The 20,939-nt window shown below is 43.6% G+C and overlaps 2 protein-coding genes across 3 annotated transcripts in view; both read right to left on the bottom strand.

Annotated features, from left to right (window-relative positions):
- The window catches only part of LOC311107591 (catenin delta-1-like), a 40,492-nt gene extending 36,865 nt beyond the window's left edge, over positions 1-3,627 (bottom strand). The window contains exons 1-2 of one of the 2 annotated variants that reach the window (XM_084150106.1): positions 3,539-3,627; positions 2,450-2,527 (exon numbers count right to left, since the gene is read on the bottom strand). The gene's annotated coding sequence lies outside the window, so the exon portion shown is untranslated. Of the gene's footprint in view, positions 1-2,449; positions 2,528-3,273; positions 3,444-3,538 lie in introns of those variants that run through there. The other variant, XM_084150107.1, reaches the window with a different exon arrangement.
- A 2,423-nt stretch (positions 3,628-6,050) lies between these two features.
- On the bottom strand, positions 6,051-10,394 carry LOC311107841 (uncharacterized protein). The gene is made up of 4 exons (XM_084150407.1): positions 10,034-10,394; positions 9,003-9,097; positions 8,827-8,914; positions 6,051-8,722 (listed from the first exon to the last, which is right to left on the bottom strand). Exons 1-4 carry the CDS (start codon positions 10,320-10,322, stop codon positions 7,884-7,886), a joined length of 1,311 nt encoding a protein of 436 aa, XP_084006533.1. The 5' UTR covers positions 10,323-10,394; the 3' UTR covers positions 6,051-7,883.
- Positions 10,395-20,939: the final 10,545 nt, after the last annotated feature.

The raw sequence follows: 20,939 nt of genomic DNA, 5'->3' as shown, positions 1-20,939 counted from the left end.
CTAATCACATTGCGCACATTAGCTCAACCGTCCCATATACGGGACACCGATAGGTTAACAACTATAACCTCCAGACAACTCATCTGGTCACACAAACATCGCCTGTAGCATCTCAACAATCTCAGCTACTTCACACCAACTAAAACATGGTCTGTTAGTGTACACAGACACACTCACGTGCCATCCACACATACAGTGGGGGAAAAAAGTATTTAGTCAGCCACCAATTGTGCAAGTTCTCCCACTTAAAAAGATGAGAGAGGCCTGTAATTTTCATCATAGGTACACGTCAACTATGACAGACAAATTGAGGAAAAAAATCCAGAAAATCACATTGTAGGATTTTTAATGAATTTATTTGCAAATTATGGTGGAAAATAAGTATTTGGTCACCTACAAACAAGCAAGATTTCTGGCTCTCACAGACCTGTAACTTCTTCTTTAAGAGGCTCCTCTGTCCTCCACTCGTTACCTGTATTAATGGCACCTGTTTGAACTTGTTATCAGTATAAAAGACACCTGTCCACAACCTCAAACAGTCACACTCCAAACTCCACTATGGCCAAGACCAAAGAGCTGTCAAAGGACACCAGAAACAAAATTGTAGACCTGCACCAGGCTGGGAAGACTGAATCTGCAATAGGTAAGCAGCTTGGTTTGAAGAAATCAACTGTGGGAGCAATTATTAGGAAATGGAAGACATACAAGACCACTGATAATCTCCCTCGATCTTGGGCTCCACGCAAGATCTCACCCCGTGGGGTCAAAATGATCACAAGAACGGTGAGCAAAAATCCCAGAACCACACGGGGGGACCTAGTGAATGACCTGCAGAGAGCTGGGACCAAAGTAACAAAGCCTACCATCAGTAACACACTACGTCGCCAGGCACTCAAATCCTGCAGTGCCAGACGTGTCCCCCTGCTTAAGCCAGTACATGTCCAGGCCCGTCTGAAGTTTGCTAGAGTGCATTTGGATGATCCAGAAGAGGATTGGGAGAATGTCATATGGTCATTGTAAAGTGGTTATCCCACTGGCTATAAGGTGAATGCACCAATTTGTAAGTCGCTCTGGATAAGAGCGTCTGCTAAATGACGTAAATGTAATGTAAAATGTAAAAACTCAACTCGTCGTGTTTGGAGGACAAAGAATGCTGAGTTGCATCCAAAGAACACCATACCTACTGTGAAGCATGGGGGTGGAAACATCATGCTTTGGGGCTGTTTTTCTGCAAAGGGACCAGGACGACTGATCCGTGTAAAGGAAAGAATGAATGGGGCCATGTATCGTGAGATTTTTAGTGAAAACCTCCTTCCATCAGCAAGGGCATTGAAGATGAAACGTGGCTGGGTCTTTCAGCATGACAATGATCCCAAACACACCGCCCGGGCAACGAAGGAGTGGCTTCGTAAGAAGCATTTCAAGGTCCTGGAGTGGCCTAGCCAGTCTCCAGATCTCAACCCCATAGAAAATCTTTGGAGGGAGTTGAAAGTCTGTGTTGCCCAGCGACAGCCCCAAAACATCACTGCTCTAGAGGAGATCTGCATGGAGGAATGGGCCAAAATACCAGCAACAGTGTGTGAAAACCTTGTGAAGACTTACAGAAAACATTTGACCTGTATCATTGCCAACAAAGGGTATATAACAAAGTATTGAGAAACTTTTGTTATTGACCAAATACTTATTTTCCACCATAATTTGCAAATAAATTCATTAAAAATCCTACAATGTGATTTTCTGGAATTTCTTTTCTCATTTTGTCTGTCATAGTTGACGAGTACCTATGATGAAAATTACAGGCCTCTCATCTTTTTAAGTGGGAGAACTTGCACAATTGGTGGCTGACTAAATACTTTTTTCCCCCCACTGTAAGCTGTGTTTATCACAGGGTTAGAGGCAGCACCTGTTCCACCTGCAATGCATCACAGTGAAGGTCTCAGGGAGATCCCTTGTTGACTGTTATCATCAGACTAAGGAACACCTGCACAGGCACCACACACACGACTGATATACCCAAATGAATTCCAACATCCCCTCACATGAACAAGCAACAAACAGTGACTTAACTGGCTTCCTCAGCTAGACATTAAATACAAAAGCCAATAATTACAACCCAAAATAGCGGGTTCAAAGCACATGGTGACAGTTAATCCCGCCCAACCTTTTCCCTAATGAAACAAGTTCCCTCAGGAACCACCAGAACAGGTTAGCTGACAGGGGAAAAACACCCGTGGGGGGAATTCAACTTGAAGACCACCCCACCCACTACCACAGTCACATGCAACCATACACTCATTGTGTAACTGGTAAGGACAAAAACAACAAAAGGTAATAGCAAACACCTCTAATTACATATGGTGGAGGGAGAACTTGTTCTTAGTTCAGGCCTTGGTTTATTTTATAGTCCTTCACATGGGGAGAAAACATAGGACAACTCAACCACCCTTACCTGTGTCGGGTGTGGTCAGCACTGTATGCTTGCTTGACCCTCGTTTGAAGTGGGGCTGTTGTCACCACACTTCAGATACTATAACAACAAGAACATAGAAGTTACCAGTCAATACGAAGGTGTAACATTGAAAAATGTAATTGAAACACTTCAGTCTTGCATAGTGACTAGTCAAATTAATGAGTTGCCCGGGAAGCAGACACCAAAAAGTTAGGTTAATTTGATCAACCAGCCGTACCAACACGAAAAACACTTAGCTAACTAGCTAGCTATTATTTTTAGTCAGCAAGGACATTCACATGGCAATCGGGCCAAAATAAGTGTTAAGATTTTTTTGTATCTATAAAATGTTATTTTGCTTAAATTGTTAGGTTGAAGTTGAATGAGGTCAATTGAGGCCAGGATAATGTAAAATTCAAACAAAAGATCAGTCGGTGCATGGTTATTCAGGGAACGATGGCTAGTTAGTTACGCCATCTGGATTTTCTAATGGGTTTTCATCCAAACATATCTAGCTAACAGTGACTAGCTACGTTTAGCTAACAAAACAATGGAAAAACGTCAGCTAGCTAGTTATGAATGACAAGAATGCAGCAAGTTCCTATTTCTAAAACGCTCGGGCTAGTTCGGTTGGTTGACCAGTTAGCTACTGTTAGCTAACAAGAGGATTAGTTAACCAAGTTATCGTTAGCTAGCTAGCTTGTTTGTTTGTTTGACTAGTTAACCAGTGAACTAACCATCCGTGGCTAGATTAGAACAAGTTAGCTGGCACGCTAACGTTAGTTGCTAACACAGCGAGCAGCCTTGTTTAAATTTAAACTAACCTTCCGTGCTGGTTAAAATGTTTGGTAGCTAGATATCAGGTCCTCCGCCTCCACTTGTGGTGGACACAATGGCCTACTAGACAGGCTTCAAGCTGGCTATCCGTGCTGAGCGGAATTTGGGCGTTTTAACCCCAATCACCGTCATTGGAAAAGTCGTGCTGATCTGTGCCCAGTGACCACTCCTTGACGACGCTGCGGTTTGCGAACTAAGTAAAACACTACCAACCGATCCATTCAATCCACTTGTATCTTTTATTTTACTTACATATCCGTCTCGTATTCTCGCTCTTCCCAACGCAACGTATGTCTTTTATTCACTTATCCCCTTTTCTTCTTTCCTGCTTTCTCCGTCGGAGCAAAGCAACGGGACGAATAGATGGGCAGGGGTAGGGGGCGGGCATAACATATATTTTTAATTTATTTTTTACCGTAAATACAGATAACAGTTGGCCGAACAAGATTCCGCCCTAGTAATGGTGTCACCAGTTGCAGAATGAACAGTCAGGAGCACACAGCACACTAGAAAATTAACTTATCCACAAATATCCAACTGAATGGACATAAACTAAAATAAAGATTTATTCAATTAGGTTGGGTTCAATGGTTGATGTTGAAGTTGTAGAATGTCCCGCTTGGATAGTTCCATCTGAGCCACTGGCTTAATCACATTCTTTAACTTTTATTTTTGGTTGAGTTGGAGAAACTGTCTGACTATGTGGTCAAAATTGTCCGTTATATCCTTCTGACGTTTTATGATGATCATTTACATCAAACAGCTGGAAATGTTTGCCTCATGCTCTGCTAGCTATTTGCCTTAAAAGCACTGTGGAAGCTTTAGTAAAGTAAACTGTCCAGAAAAACTATAGAAAATGGCGGGATGTGTGTGTGTGTGTGTGTGTGGTGGGGTTTGTGTGTGTGTGTGTGTGTGTGTGTGTGGTGGGGTGTGTGTGGGGGGGGGGGGTGGAACAATGTAAGGAATGTCCCAATTTCCTGAAGATTCCTGAAGAGACCCCCATGATGGTGAAGAATCTCTAGGTTAAAAACCACTGTACAAGATTTCTAAGAGGAGGCAATGCTGCACTCTAGAGGTAAAAACTATAAACAACTGTACTATTATATACAGTACCTTCGGAAAGTATTCAGACCCCTTGACTTTTTCCACATTTTGTTACGTTACAGCCTTTTTCTAAAATGGATTAAAAAAAAGAAAAAATCCTCAGCAATCTACAAACAGTGCCCCATAATGACAAAGCGAAAATACGTTTTTAGAATGTTTTGCAAATGTATTAAAAATAAAAAACAGAAATACCTTATTTACATAAGTATTCAGACCCTTTGCTACAAGACTCAAAATTGAGCTCAGGTGCATCCTGTTTCCATTGATCATCCTTGAGATGTTTCTATAACTTGATTGGAGTCCACCTGTGGTAAATTCAATTGATTGGACATGATTTGGAAAGGCACACACCTGTCTATATAAGGTCCCACAGTTGACAGTGCATGTCAGATCAAAAACCAAGCCATGAGGTCGAAGGAATTGTCGGTAGAGCTCCGAGAGGATTGTGTCGAGGCACAGTTCTGGGGAAGGGTACCAAAAAATTTATGCAGCATTGTAGATCCCCAAGAGCACAGTGGCCTCCATCATTCTTAAATGGAAGAAGTTTGGAACTACCAAGACTCTTCCCTAGAGCTGGCCGCCCAGCCAAACTGAGCAATCGGGGGAGAAGGGCCTTGGTCAGGGAGGTGATCAAGAACCTGATGGTCACTCTGACAGAGCTCTAGAGTTCCCCTGTGGAGATGGGAGAACCTTCCAGAAGGACAACCATCTCTGCAGCACTCCACCAATCAGGCCTTTATTGTAGAGTGTCCAGACGGAAGCCACTCCTCAGTAAAAGGCACATGACAGCCCGCTTGGAGTTTGCCAAAAGGCACCTAAAGACTCTCAGACCATGAGAAACAAGATTCTCTGGTCTGATGAAACCAAGATTGAACTCTTTGGCCTGAATGTCAAGCGTCACGTCTGGAGGAATTCTGGCACCATCCCTACGGTTAAGCATGGTGGTGGCAGCATCATGCTGTGGGGATGTTTTTCAGTGGCAGGGAGACGAGTCAGGATCGAGGGAAAGATGAACGGAGCAAAGTACAGAGATCCTTGATGAAAGCCTGCTCCAGAGTGCTCAGGACCTCCGACTGGGGTGAAGGTTCACCTTCCAACAGGACAACGACCCTAAGCACACAGCCAAGACAACACAGGAGTGACTCCGGGACAAGTCTCTGAATGTCTTTGAGTGGCCCAGCCAGAGCCTGGACTTGAACCCGATCGAACATCTCTGAAGAGACCTGAAAATAGCTGTGCAGCTGTCCCTCCCCATCCAACCTGACAGAGCTTGAGAGGATCTGCAGAGCAGAATGGGAGAAACTCCCCAAATACAGGTATGCCAAGTGTCATACCCAAGAAGACTCAATCCTGTAATCGCTACCCACGGTGCTTCAAGAAAGTACTGAGTATAAGGTCTGAATACTTATGTAAATGTGATATTTCCGGGGTTTTTTTTTGTTATACATTTGCAAACATTTCTAAACCTGTTTTTGCTTCATCATTATGGGGTATTGTGTGTAGATTGATGAGGGGGGGGGAACTATTTAATCAATTTTAGAATAAGGCTGCAACATAATGTGGAAAAAGTCAAGGGGTCTGAATACTTTCCGAAGGCACTGTATATATGAGTTTTGGCTTAGTGGTGCAGCCACTGAGTCAGAAAAAAAAAACATTTGTTAATTAATTCCTTCATATCAAAACAAATGTTTATTCATTTGGGCCAGAGTAGGCTACATACTAAAACTAGTCATACAGTAACTTTATGTAGTATGTGCATCTAGACAACAGAGAGAGGGTAAATCGGGGAGAGAAAGAGAGAAGAGACAGGGACAGAGGTGGGTTCCAGTCTGGGGCTGGAAGTGCGAGAGAAAGACAGACTGAGAGAGAATGTATAATAATGTATAATTGTTTTTGTTGATATACACAGAATAAAAATATAAACACAACATGTAAAGTGTTGGTCCCATGTTTCATGAGCTGAAATAAAAGATCCCAGAAACTTTCCATATGCACAAAATGCTTATTTGTCTCAAATTTTGTACACAAATTTGTTTGCATCCCCATTAGTCAGCATTTCTCCTTTGCCAAAGTAATCCATCCACCTGACAGGTGTGGCATATCAAGAAGCTGATTAAACAGCAAGATCTGGGGACAATAAAAGGCCACTCTAAAATGTGCAGTTTTGTCACACAACACATTTCTCTACCATAAGCTGCCTCCAACGTCGTTTTAGAGAATTTGGCAGTACGTCCAACCGGCCTCACAACCACAGACCACATGTAACCACGCCAGCACAGGACCTCCACATCCGGCTTCTTCACCTGTGGCATGGTCTGAGAACAGCCACCCGGACAGCTGATGAAACTGTGGGTTTGCACAACCGAATAATTTCTGCACAAACTGTCAGTAACAGTCTCAGGGAAGCTCGTCGTCCTCACCAGAGTCTTGACCTGACTGCAATTCGGTGTTGTAACCGACTTCAGTGGGCAAATGCTCACCTTCGCTGGCCACTGGCACACTGGTGAAGTGTGCTCTTCCCGGATGGATCCTGGTTTCAACTGTACCGGGCAGATGGCAGACAGCATGTATGGTGTCGTGTGGGCAAGCGGTTTGCTGATGTCAAAGTTGTGAACAGAGTGCCCCATGGTGCCGGTGGGGTTATGGTATGGGCAGGCATAAGCTACGGACAAAGAACACAATTGCATTTTATCGATGGCAATTTGAATGCACAGAGATATCGTGACGAGATCCTGGAGGCCCATTGTCGTGCCATTCATCCACCGTCATCACTTTATGTTTCAGCATGATAATGCACGGCCCCATGTCGCAAGGATCTGAACACAATTCCTGGAAGCCGAAAATGTCCCAGTTCTTCCATGGCCTGCATAATCACCAGACATGTCACCCATTGAGCATGTTTGGGATGCTCTGGATCAATGTGTACGACAGCGTGTTCCAGTTTCCACCAATATGCAGCAACTTCGCACAGAAGAGGAGTGGGACAACATTCCACAGGCCACAATCAACAGCCTGATCAACTCTATGCGAAGGAGATGTGTCGCGCTGCATGAGGCAAATGGTGGTCACACCAGATACTGACTGGTTTTCTGATCCATGCCCCTACTTTTTTTTAAAGGTATCTGTGACCAACAGATGCATATCTGTATTCCCAGTCATGTGAAATCCATACATTAGGGCCTAATTAATTTATTTCAATTGACTGATTTACTTATATGAACTGTAACTCAGTAAATTCGTTGAAATTGTTGCATGTTGCGTTTATATTTTTGTTCAGTGTATATGATTATTGTTGCTCAAACATATTGTTCATTTATGTAATACTTCATATACATTGCTTTGGCCACAGTGGCAACAACCCATTTATGCCAATAAAGCATATATTGAATTGAATTGAGAGAGAGAGAGCGAGCGAGAGAGAACAAGAATGAGAGAATGCTGAAGAAAAATAAAGAGCCTAAAGCTCCACTGGCCACCGGTGAGGTTGTGTGTGTCAGAGTGTCAGTGTCCCTGCCTGCTCTGGGTGTGTGACCATGTGTCTGCGCAGGTTGCTGGGGTTGTTGAACGAGGCTCCACAGTGGGAGCAGCTGTAGGGTTTCTCCCCAGAGTGGGTCCTCAGGTGGATGGTCAGGCTGCCATTCTGGGTGAAGCCCTTCCCACACAAGGAGCACATGTACGGTTTCTCCCCCGTGTGGATACGCATGTGGACCCTCAGTGTCGTCTTGTTGACAAACGAATTCCCGCACAGGTTGCATATGACAGGCTTCTCTCCTGTGTGGACCACCCGGTGGCGGATCAAGTCAAGCCGGCGAGAGAAGCGCTTCCCACAGTCGCTACAGAACAATGGCTTGGTACCGTGGGGGACGTGGTGGCGCTGGAACTGGTTTACATGACTAGGGCGCCTCACAGTCACACCCCCTGTTGCCAAGGTTGTTGTTGGGGTGGTTTCTAGGGAAGCTAGCTGTACGATTTTCAGACCCCGTCCTCCTGTATCCCCTCTCGGCAGACCCCCTCTGTCACTTTGCACGCCCCTCATTGGGGGGTTGCCTGGCAGAGGTTCCCCAATAGAATGAGTATTCAGCTGCATCTGATGGTTGACTGTGTGGTCAGGCAGCAGACCAGAGTGTGAGGGCAAACTCTGGGGCAGTTCTGGGGCTCTGAAGAAAGGGTAGTTCTCAGTACTGGTCACGCTGCACAGCGCTCCTTCACCTCGACCATGAGCATGAGGGTTGTTCATGCTGTACAGTCCCTCATCGTGACCTAGTCTCTGGGTGGCATGTTCCGGCTGTGGCGTCACCATGGCAACATTCTCACCACAAATACCATCATGACCTACGGGAAACAAAACGATAATATTATCTGGTAGTTATCTGGCTGTCAATTGTCTATATACCATCCCATCATCCTCTTCCTTCTCTTCTTCTTCCTCTACACACCTGCATCTGGCCCACATCCTCCAAAGTCATCCTCAGGCCCCTCCTCATCTTTTATCAAGATGACATCTGGACTCTCCACATCTGCACACTGAACCATAAAACAAACACATGTAGTTTGTAGAGTAGTAGTAGCCTATGTCAGCGATGTGTGATGAGCTGTTATTATTGCCACTCACCTCTGTTTTGACTGTGGATGGTATCTCCTCTTCCCCTATTGTAATAGGAGCATCATCCCTGCTGTAAACGGCTGTCTGGTGCTCAGGTGTCTTATCTATGAGGGAGAGCAAAGGTCAAAAACCATTCCACTTCCAACATATTATGTTGAATTGACTGGCTTGTATTCATTAGTCGGATTCAGTTGCAAAACGTTTTGTCCGAGAGAAAACCGTTTACTCTAGGAACCAAATGGAAGCAAACAGAGCAAACAGAACAACGAGGAGGTTTGGCCAATAGAAACTCTTGTTTATGTTGCAAAATGTTTTTCGTTTTGATTAAACCGAATCCAACGGAATCCACCCAGAGATGATGAGGTGAAGCAAGAGGGATAACTGAGCCCAAAATCTGTATTTTCCAGCAGGTTGCGATTTCGTTTTTTTTTTCTCACAGCAAGCTAAGTCTTTGTATGGAGGTCAATGAGTGTGTCGAATTTGGTTAACAAAAGATGTAATGGCTTATTTGCTATGTGTAGCTTATTTGATCGAATAGAAGTGTCTTAATGGTTAGGTTGTTAGGAGTGTACTGATATAAGTAGGACACGTGACATCCCGGCAACTTTGAGAAAAAACACTTTATATCAGAGTTGTGCCTGGTCGTCACTAGTTACCTCAGACACAGTCATAAACCCCGCCCATTTCTACTATTTATCTTATTAAAATGTGATTTTAAACCAAACCCTAACCACACTGCTAAACTTATGCCTAACCCTAACCTTAAATTAAGACCAAAAAGCAAATGTTTGTTTTCACTATTTTTTACGATATAGATTTTGTGACTGTAGAAACTAATGGAAACCGTTGTGCCTGTTGTTCACAAACGTATCTGCCCTCTCATTGGCTAGAAAGGTCCCACCTGATAGTGCCTCCTCCCAGCTGTCTTCCATTTTTAAAGACATTTTGTTCGAGCGGCCACTAGAGTATCTGGTCAATATAATGGATAATCTGTGATACCCCGATGTCTCCCAGATAGCAGTTTGAGAACCTCAACCAACCTGTGAGTTTCCCCCGAGGCCTGCATAAAGTTCTGCTGAAAGAAAAGCGACTGCCGCGCGGTGTACTCGCCCTTTGTAGCCGCAGGGAGAAAAGCTCGCTCTTCATCACCTTCATCCTCATTTTCAGAGCGTCGTTTTCTTTGTAGCTGCGAGAAATCTCCAAGTGCAAATCAGCCGAGCTCTCGGAAAAGAGTTGACTGATCTCGTCAACGGCCGCTCTAGCAAGCACGTCCATTATCGAAGCAAGTTGTGTCTGTAAAGACAGATGAGCCTGCATGTTTGTTGACATCGATAGCTGGCGACATAAAAGATAGAGGGAGAAATTGGAAAACAGATCAGACAAGCTGTGACGCGTCTGTCTGTGTACAATTCTTCTTCTTCGATAAGGTTTAACGGCTGTTGGCATCCAATAAATGTTGCATTACTGCCACCTACTAGACTGGAGTATAACTCCCTTATACTTTGCTTTAAAAAATACAAAATACAACCAATACCCTACCATCTAACACTACACTCACAAAAAATATAAAAATAATAATAACTACCATACTCCACTATTTAAATATATTTATTCCTACTTCAGGCCAACAGCCTGAAAGGATGGGACATCACCACTTAACACACCCTGTAACTCTTCTGATGTCAAGTCTCGCACACCCAAATACCTCTCTGCAGCTGCCACCACAACCTCTATTTTCTGCAACTTATGTTCCATCCCTGCAGTACAGTTGATAACCATTGCTATAAATGCCAAAAATCCAATCTTACTGAAACATATATCACTTGTTGGTTTATCCATCTGTATTGGTACAGATCTACTACTCACACCATTCCTCTCAGGATCCCTCCCCCTTGACCCATCTTCCTCTACATTCCTTTGTCTCATGCCCTTCTGCACACTTCTCACATCTAGGAACCTCCCTCCTACACACTGCTGCCACATGCCCATAAGCTTGACACCTGTAACAACGTAATGTATTTGGCACAAACGCTCATACCGGATAAGTTATATATCCTAACAAAGACTCAACATCAAAACTCAGAAGAACAGACAATGACTCTTCTGTTTCTCCCTCACGCCACCCTGTCTGCGTCGCACCAATCGACGAGCATCACAAACACCGGGAATCTTCCCCTTCAGTTGGTCAGCTTTCACATTTACTGCTACCCCAGTAATCACACCTTTCAATGGTGCCCTTTTCTTGAGAGCAAACACTTCACATCTCTTGCCACCATTCGTTTAACACGGAGCGCCTGCTCCCTCTGACCAGCAGAAACACAAACAATTATCACTAGACCACTTCTGGTTACCCTCACCGATTCCACAGCACCCAACTCTGTTTTCACCCACCCTGAAACCACAAATGGATCAGCCAAAAGGCAAGGATCCACTTCTTTCAAAAACGTCACTCCTACTGTCACAGACTCATTATTATCCTGACCCTCGGTGCAAACCTCGGGCTCCGAGAACTTCACCACACCTACCACCTCCAATACTTCGCCCTCATTCACTTCCATTTCTCCTCCTGTCTTCAACTCACTCTGCTTACACTTTCTTCCATTCTTCTCTAACAAACTATCTCAATTTTTCCCGCCATTTTTAACTGACTCAAGCTCACCCTCTTCCTCCCTCTCTCTCTTAGACCTCCTCTGCCTCTCTTTTTCCCTCCATTCCTCCTCCGTATTCCAAGTATAACTCTCCTTACGATAGTACTGCACTTCTCCTGACATACATCTAGTTCTTGCCTTGTCTAGGGACACCATTTAACCGTCTGTCACAATCTCAGTACATTCAGCATGAACCCAAAGGATGTAGCGCTCATCAATGCATCCCACTTGTAAAGCAGCCCCTGGCCAAGGCCCAAGTTTCTGTCTGTGTACACAAAACGACTTCCGGTGAATAACGCAGCTGACCGTAATTATACGAAGACGTCCGCTGACTTTTTTGGGAGTAGCAAATATGGTGTACTAAGTCGCCACAGAATCTTTGGAATGAATGATCATTGATTAGTGACAGTGGTGGAAAAAGTGCTCAGTTGTCATATTTGAGTAAAAGTAAAGATAACTTAATAGAAAATGACCCGAGTAAAAGTGAGTCACCCAGTAAAATACTACTTGAGCCTAAAAGTATCTGGTTTTAAATGTACTCTGGTGGAAAAAGTACTCAATTGACATACTTGAGTAAAAGTAAAAAGTAAATGCTATACAACAAATTCCTTATCTTAAGCAAACCAGACGGCACGATTTGCTTGTTTTTTAAATTTACGGACAGCCAGGGGCACACTCCAACAATCAGACATAATTTACAAACACAGCATTTGTGTTTAGTGAGTCCGCCAGATCAGAGGCAGTAGGGATGACAACGTATTATATTGACAGGTGTGATTTTAAACCAAACCCTAACCACACTGCTAACCTTATGCCTAACCCTAACCTTAAATGAAGACCAAAAAGCTCATTTTTGTTTTCATGAATTTTTACGATATATCCATTTTGACCTTTTGCCGTGACAACTGTACATGAGTGGTCTGGATAACAGAACAGCTAGTTGGTTAGATATTAATAAGACTTCTTCTTTGGGTTTTATGGCGAACTACACGCAAAAGGTGTATTGTTGCCACCAACTGGACAGGGGTGAAAAAAAATAAAAGTAAATTCCATATGGGAAGGGAAAATTAACATTAATCCTCACAAACTGTACTAGGGCCTCCTGTAGCTCAGTTGGTAGAGCATGGCGCTTGCAACGCCAGGGTTGTGGGTTCGATTCCCATGGGGCCAATATGAAAAATGGATGCACTCACTAACTGTAAGTCGCTCTGGATAAGTGCGTCTGCTAAATGACAAAAAATGTAGACTACATTTAAAAAAATAATAATTAACAAAAATATATACATTCCCACTCCTTCAGTCATTCGAAAACTCAAATGAGACAACACGAGACAGTATTCCATGTAGTTCCTTGGATGTGAAATCTTTTAGACCCAGAAATAGTTTAGTTGCATAAACAATGATGTTGATCTTTCTTGACTTCTTTTCAACTTGTGATGTGCCATTTACCACCATCACTATAAAAGACACAAAGTCCACTTTCTTTACATTAATAATTTATATGTCCTGCTGGTGATACGCAGGCTAAAGTAAATGTATGTTGCAGTGTAGATCTACTGGCATTCACTACCATCGGACCTTCTGGACTTTCTACGCTTTTTACCACCTCGGCATAGGAAACAGACTGAACTTCCCTGATTTTGGCAACCTCCATTTCTTTCACCGTATTTGGGCATCCAAGGATGTCGCCTCATGTTCTAAATCAAATCAAATCAAATCAAATTGTATTTGTCACATTCGCCGAATACAACCTTACAGTGAAATGCTTACTTACAAGCCCTTAACCAACAATGCAGTTCTAAGAAAGAATTAAAAAAATACACAAAAAAATACAATATAAAATAATATAAAATAAAGTAACAAATAATTAAAGAGCAGCAGTAAAAATAACAATAGCGAGGCTATATACAGGGGGTGCCGGTACCGAGTCAATGTGTGGGGGCACCGGTTAGTCGAGGTAATTGGGGTAATATGTACATGTAGGTAGAGTTATTAAAGTGACTATGCATACAGTGAGGGAAAAAAGTATTTGATCCCCTGCTCATTTTGTACATTTGCCCACTGACAAAGAAATGATCAGTCTATATTTTTAATGGTAGGTTTATTTGAACAGTGAGAGACAGAATAACAACAAAAAAATCCAGAAAAACGCATGGCAAAAATGTTATAAATTGATTTGCATTTTAATGAGGGAAATAAGTATTTGACCCCCTCTCAATCAGAAAGATTTCTGGCTCCAAGGTGTCTTTTATACAGGTAACTAGCTGAGATTAGGAGCACACTCTTAAAGGGAGTGCTCCTAATCTCAGCTTGTTACCTGTATAAAAGACACCTGTCCACAGAAGCAATCAAGCAATCAGATTCCAAACTCTCCACCATGGCCAAGACCAAAGAGCTCTCCAAGGATGTCAGGGACAAGATTGTAGACCTACACAAGGCTGGAATGGGCTACAAGACCATCGCCAAGCAGCTTGGTGAGAAGGTGACAACAGTTGGTGCGATTATTCGCAAATGGAAGAAACACAAAAGAACTGTCAATCTCCCTCGGCCTGGGGCTCCATGTAAGATCTCACCTCGTGGAGTTGCAATGATTATGAGAACGGTGAGGAATCAGCCCAGAACTACACGGGAGGATCTTGTCAATGATCTCAAGGCAGCTGGGACCATAGTCACCAAGAAAACAATTGGTAACACACTACGCCGTGAAGGACTGAAATCCTGCAGCGCCCGCAAGGTCCCCCTGCTCAAGAAAGCACATATACAAGCCCGTCTGAAGTTTGCCAATGAACATCTGAATGATTTGGAGGAGAACTGGGTGAAAGTGTTGTGGTCAGATGAGACCACAATTGAGGTCTTTGGCATCAACTCAACTCGCCGTGTTTGGAGGAGGAGGAATGCTGCCTATGACCCCAAGAACACCATCCCCACCGTCAAACATGGAGATGGAAACATTATGCTTTGGGGGTGTTTTTCTGCTAAGGGGACAGGACAACTTCACTGCATCAAAGGGACGATGGACAGGGCCATGTACCGTCAAATCTTTGGTGAGAACCTCCTTCCCTCAGTCAGGGCATTGAAAATGGGTCGTGGATGGGTATTCCAGCATGACAATGACACAAAACTCACGGCCAAGGCAACAAAGGAGTGGCTCAAGAAGAAGCACATTAAGGTCCTGGAGTGGCCTAGCCAGTCTCCAGACCTTAATCCCATAGAAAATATGTGGAGGGAGCTGAAGGTTCGAGTTGCCAAACGTCAGGCTCGAAACCTTAATGACTTGAAGAAGATCTGCAAAGAGGAGTGGGACAAAATCCCTCCTGAGATGTGTGCAAACCTGGTGGCCAACTACAAGAAACGTCTGACCTCTGTGATTGCCAACAAGGGTTTTGCCACCAAGTACTAAGTCATGTTTTGCAGAGGGGTCAAATACTTATTTCCCTCATTAAAATGCAAATCAATTAATAACATTTTTGACATGCGTTTTTCTGGATTTTGTTGTTGTTTTTCTGTCTCTCACTGTTCAAATAAACCTACCATTAAAATTATAGACTGATCATTTCTTTGTCAGTGGGCAAACGTACAAAATCAGCAGGGGATCAAATACTTTTTTCCCTCACTGTAGATCATAAACAGAGAGTAGCAGCAGCGTAAAAGAGGGGTGGGGGCAATGCAAATAGTCTGGGTAGCCACTTGATTAGATGTTCAGGAGTCTTATGGCTTGGGGGTAGAAGCTGTTTAGAAGCCTCTTGGACCTAGACTTGGCGCTCCTGTACCGCTTGCCGTGCGGTAGCAGAGAGAACAGTCTATGACTAGGGTGGCTGGAGTCTTTGACAATTCTTAGGGCCTTCCTCTGACACCGCCTGGTATAGAGGTCCTTGATGGCAGGAAGCTTGGCCCCAGTGATGTACTGGGCCGTACGCACTACCTTCTGTAGTGCCTTGCGGTCGGAGGTCGAGCAGTTGCCATACCAGGCAGTGATGCAACCAGTTAGGATGCTCTCGATGGTGCAGCTGTAGAACCTTTTGAGGATCTGAGGACCCATGCCAAATCTTTTCAGTCTCCTTAGGGGGAATAGGTTTTATCGTGCCCTCCTCACGACTGTCTTGGTGTGCTTGGACCATGTTAGTTTGTTGTTGATGTGGACACCAAGGAAGTTGAAGCTCTCAACCTGCTCCACTACAGCCCTGTCAATGAGAATGGGGGTGTGCTCGGTCCTCTTCTTTTTCCTGTAGTCCACAATCATCTCCTTTGTCTTGATCACGTTGAGGGAGAGGTTTTTGTCCTGGCACCACAAGGCCAGGTCTCTGACCTCCTCCCTATAGGCTGTCTCGTCGTTGTCTGTGATCAGGCCTACCACTGTTGTGTCATCGGCAAACTTAATGATGGTGTTGGAGTCGTGCCTGGCCAGGCAGTCATGAGTGAACAGGGAGTACAGGAGGGGACTGAGCACGCACCCCTGAGGGGCCCCCGTGTTGAGGATCAGTGTGGCGGATGTGTTGATACCTACCCTTAGCACCTGGGGGCGGCCCGTCAGGAAGTCCAGGATCCAGTTGCAGAGGGAGGTGTTTAGTCCCAGGGTCCTTAGCTTAGTGATGAGGTTTGACGGCACTATGGTGTTGAACGCTGAGCTGTAGTCAATGAATAGCATTCTCACATACACTACCGTTCAAAAGTTTGGGGTCAGTTAGAAATGTCCTTGTTTTTGAAAGAAAGGCCATTGTTTTGTCCATTAAAATAACATAAAATTGATCAGAAATACAGTGTAGACATTGTTAATGTTGTAAATGGCTATTGTAGCTGGAAACGGCTGATTTTAATGGAATATCTACATAGGCGTACAGAGGCCCATTATCAGCAACCATCAGTCCTGTGTTCCAATGGCACGTTGTGTTTGCTAATCCAAGTTTATAATTTTAAAAGGCTAATTGATCAGCAACTGTGGGTTCGATTACAGGCTCAAAATGGCCAGAAACAAATAACTTTCTTCTGAAACTCGTCAGTCACACTTTGGAAATGTACAGGGAGAATACTGTAAGAACAGCCCATGTTCTGAATTCTGTCGCTGTACATTTCCAAAGTGCTGAACAAATATTTATATAAACTACTTGCTCATTAATGTCTTAATCGAAATTACGGCTTGCCTCTTATCCGCGCATTGTTCCCTTAAGCCATAGTTTGTACATCTCAATTGTTATATTGCTTATATAGGTATATCTCATTAGTATCTTATAATTTTAGGCAATGTTGGAATGATTTCATTGTTCTGCTTACTTTGTGTATTATACATTTCTAGGGTCTTTATCATCACTAATGTAATATGGAACATGATATAAGTCTGGGAGATTGACATCCCCCGCTCCTGTTCCCTCCAGCTGTTGCTGGTCCTTGTAGTCATGACAAGCCCATCCTCCTCCTGCCACTACCCCATATAGACATTCTGGGTTTTCATAAGGGCAGTCAAGTGGTCCTCCTTTGATGTTGCAGGGCTTCCCACTAGCATTTGTATAATGTCCTGGTTTCCCTGGGACTGGGTTCACCTCTGTCAAGTTCATGTCCCATTCGGTTCTGGTCCTTATGGTCGTTCTCCTCACAGTCATCTGTTTAACCGTGGTTTGGACCAGGAATGATTTCACCAAAGGCATTATGCAGCAAAAGACTATTCCCATTACCACCAGTGCTATGCCTATCATGATTGCCATTTTTGTGCACATTGCTCCCCATTTTCCCAGAGTTAAGTCCAGACAGTCCCAGGCATGTGCGTCCTGCCCAGCATTGTTCTTGACTTCTTGTCTTAATCCATTATGCTTGATCATTGCCTCAGTGAATGTTCCACCTGGGGCAGTATTGTTTGGAATAAAAGTGCAGCACTCGCTTCCAAACATAACACAGACTCCACCTTTTTCTACTTGGAGCCAATCTAAAGCCTGCCTATTCTGCCAGGTCATCCTACTTGTTACCTGTACTTGTTCTCCCAGAGCTGTCAATGCTGAGTCAGTATAATTTATGAACCTTTGCTGATTGCAATTGATCCATTCTACGTTTTTATTGGGAGTTATCCAGACGAATATTGATTCAAATCCTGATTTAACTTCACTTCTAGCTTTAAATTCATCAGGAATTACCCGGGGTTGGCCTATAGCATCTATCTTCACCTTGGGATTGGCTTGATATGCCCTTTTTGATCTTTTTAATTTGGTATCTTTCGTATCAACCTTTAAAGCTTCCCAGTCAGCTATTACAACCTTTTGGTAATGTTTCCCTGAGTTGTCCTTGACAGACCCAGAAGAAATCTGCCACGGCCAACGACTGATCCTCATAAAGAGCAGTCCGCGGTAATGCCAGTGTCTGATTCTCACATACTTCAGGGGTAATTATTACTCCAGTACTTGACCCTGCAGCATGATAGATTTTCCTTTGAGGGGTGTCTGCATTCCAAAGGATATTCTTATCTAGGTGCCATGTAGTTCCACATTTCCCTTGAATTCTCCCAAATTATATACCGCATTTGTTTTGTTGTAGCATTCATACTTCTGCTCATAGTCTATTTGATATTTCTCAAGTGCTTCCATTTTCCCGAGATCTATTCTAACATCTAATTGCTTACACTTCTCCCCCCACCCTGTTCGATTATAAAATTGTTTATATTTCGGGTTTCCTAAATATGACAAACATTCTGCTGGTTAATACGGTCTCTCCCCGTCTTTTAGATGACAGAAGTTGTGGTTAAACTTAGCACAGTCCTGGTAGCTGTGGGGATTTGGTACTACTATCAATTATTTTAAGGGAGAGGAAGTGCACACTAGACAATTTCCTTTCTTCAGTTTGAATGTAGTATATTGTGCCCATTTATACCAGTCATTTTCCAGCGCCTCCTTCCATACCCCTCCTTCCAAGTCTGTTGGGGCCCTAATAGGTAAGGGAGATGGTTTACATTCCCAGGGAATAACTACTTCAGCAGCATTGCCCCCTGGGAATGTCGAGCTTGTAATTACTACATCATATTGTTTATCTCGGTCTTGGGCTGTTGCTCTTATGTCTATGATCCACCTGTCTTCTTCTCTTATTATCTTGATATCACAGTTACCCCATGTGACTTCCTTAAACTCCCGGTGCTGGTTCCACCCACACCAATAGTCATCTGACCCTCGTTCCTTAATAGCAATCCCTTTCTGTTCTTCAATCGTGGTTCTTGTTTGTGCAGGAATAGACATTCTAATCCTGTCTGTTTCTCTTCTTTGTCTTGTTCCTGTGCTTTTCATCATTGCCAGTATGCCATTTTCCTTATTCAACTGTTCTGGTTTCCAATTTCTGTTAGGGGGACCAGGCAAGGGTAGAGAAATCAATGGTGGGGAAGTCTGGTGAGTCTTGGAGGTCTGGAAGGTCTTGGAGGTCTGGAAGGTCTCGGAGGTCTGTAGGATCTTGGAGGTCTGTAGGATCTTGAAGGTCTGGGATGACTTGGAGGTCTGGAAGGTATTGGAGGTCTGTCCCTCTGCTGAGGGAATCAGCCAGAGTACGTAGCTCATCAACAGCATTCCCACTGCCATCCTCCCCCATCTCCTGATTCTGGCCAGCTCCAGCAGAGAGTGGTTATTCCGCTCGAGCCTCCATCCCTTCTCCTCCTTCTTCTGTTTCTGTTTCCTCTTCTTGTTAATTTCCATGTGGTACTCTGGTGCAGTGGTTTAGGTGATACCAGGTCGAGCTCCCCTCTATCCGTATGGCCGTTGGTGTAGCCTGGGTGACAATGTATGGTCCCTCACATCTCGGTTCGTTCCACTTCCTTCTGAAGACCCGGACATAGACCTTGTCCCCTGGCTCTACTGGTCGTGGTGGATTCGCTTCTGGTTCTGGAACTCTGCTTTTCTCCTGTAGGTAGATAACTTCATGTATATCAGTCAGTTACCTGATATACTCTTCTAATTCTTTTTCCAACTGTTCTAGAAGTGGACCATCATATGGTCCTCTAAGAACTGGCACTGGCATGGGTCAACCCATAAGTATTTAATGCAGTGTTAGGTGCGTTATTCTGTTAGCTTGCATGCAATAACTCATTAGTGCCAAAGGTAAGGCATCTACCCAGTTCAACCTCGTGCTTTCACAGATCTTTCTAATCTTCGCTTTTATAGTTCCATTTACCCTTTCCACCATTCCCTGAGATTAGGGGTGGTAAACACATCCCAATCTTAGTTTTATGCGCAACTGCTGCATCACTAGTTTTACCGTTTTCTGTATAAATGCTGAACCATTGTCTGAACTGATTTCTGTCGGAATTCCAAATCATGGAATCGCTTCTCTTGTTAAGAATTGTACTACTGTTCCTGCCCCTAGAGTTTTAGATGGAACTGCTTCCGCCCATCTGCTAAATCTGTCAATTATTACTAGCATGTACCTTTTCCCATTAACTGGTCTTATCATATCCACATAATCTATTACCAAATGTTTAAATGGTCCCTCTGGTACTGGGATATGTCCAGTTGGTGCCGTTATTCCTTTTCTAATATTATTTTGCGCACATGTTTCGCATTCTGCTAATCTTGAATCTAATGTTGCTTGCATATATGGAGACCAGAAACCTTGTTTTCTAATTTTCCTTATTACCTCCCCGCTTGCACAATGGTCAAAACCATGTACATTTGTAATACATAAGTTCAGAAGTGTTGTAGGAGCCACTATTTGTCCATCATGTGTTCTCCATAATCTATTCATGTCCCTTGTTGCTCCTCTTTTTTCCCACATAGTATGCTCATTTATGTTGGCTTTGTCTTATATTCTTATTGTATCATCTATTTCTGGGGCCGCTTCTATCAAAATAAGTGGGGCCTGTATGGCCACTTTACATTTAGATGCTATTTTGGCCGCCTCATCTGCCGCATTATTTCCTCTGGTAACGTATTCCTTTCCTTTCTTGTGTGCTTGACATTTAACAATTGCTATTTGTTTTGGCCTCATTAATGCAATCAGTAGTTCTTGTATTTGTTCAAAATGTAGAATTGGGCTTCCATCTGTTATCCTAAATCCTCTCTGTTTCCAGACAGCTCCAAACAGGTGACATACTCTATGCGCATAAGCTGAATCAGTGTAAATATTTACTATTTGATCCCTTCCTTGGTTACATGCTGCTGTCAGTGTTCTTAGTTCTGCTAGTTGGGCAGAACATGGTTGGTCACAACTTTCACTTTCTATAGTGTAGAATTGGTTGTCTAATCCTTTCCTTACTACTGCATAACCAGCATAATTGCCTTCATTATCTCTAAAGCAAGATCTATCTACAAACAGTTATTCCGTAGCTCCTAGGATTGGAATT

The sequence above is a fragment of the Coregonus lavaretus genome, assembly GCF_964263955.1.
Source record: "Coregonus lavaretus genome assembly, chromosome: 32".
NCBI classification, from domain to species: domain Eukaryota; kingdom Metazoa; phylum Chordata; class Actinopteri; order Salmoniformes; family Salmonidae; genus Coregonus; species Coregonus lavaretus.
This window is presented reverse-complemented; position numbering and strand designations above follow the sequence as displayed.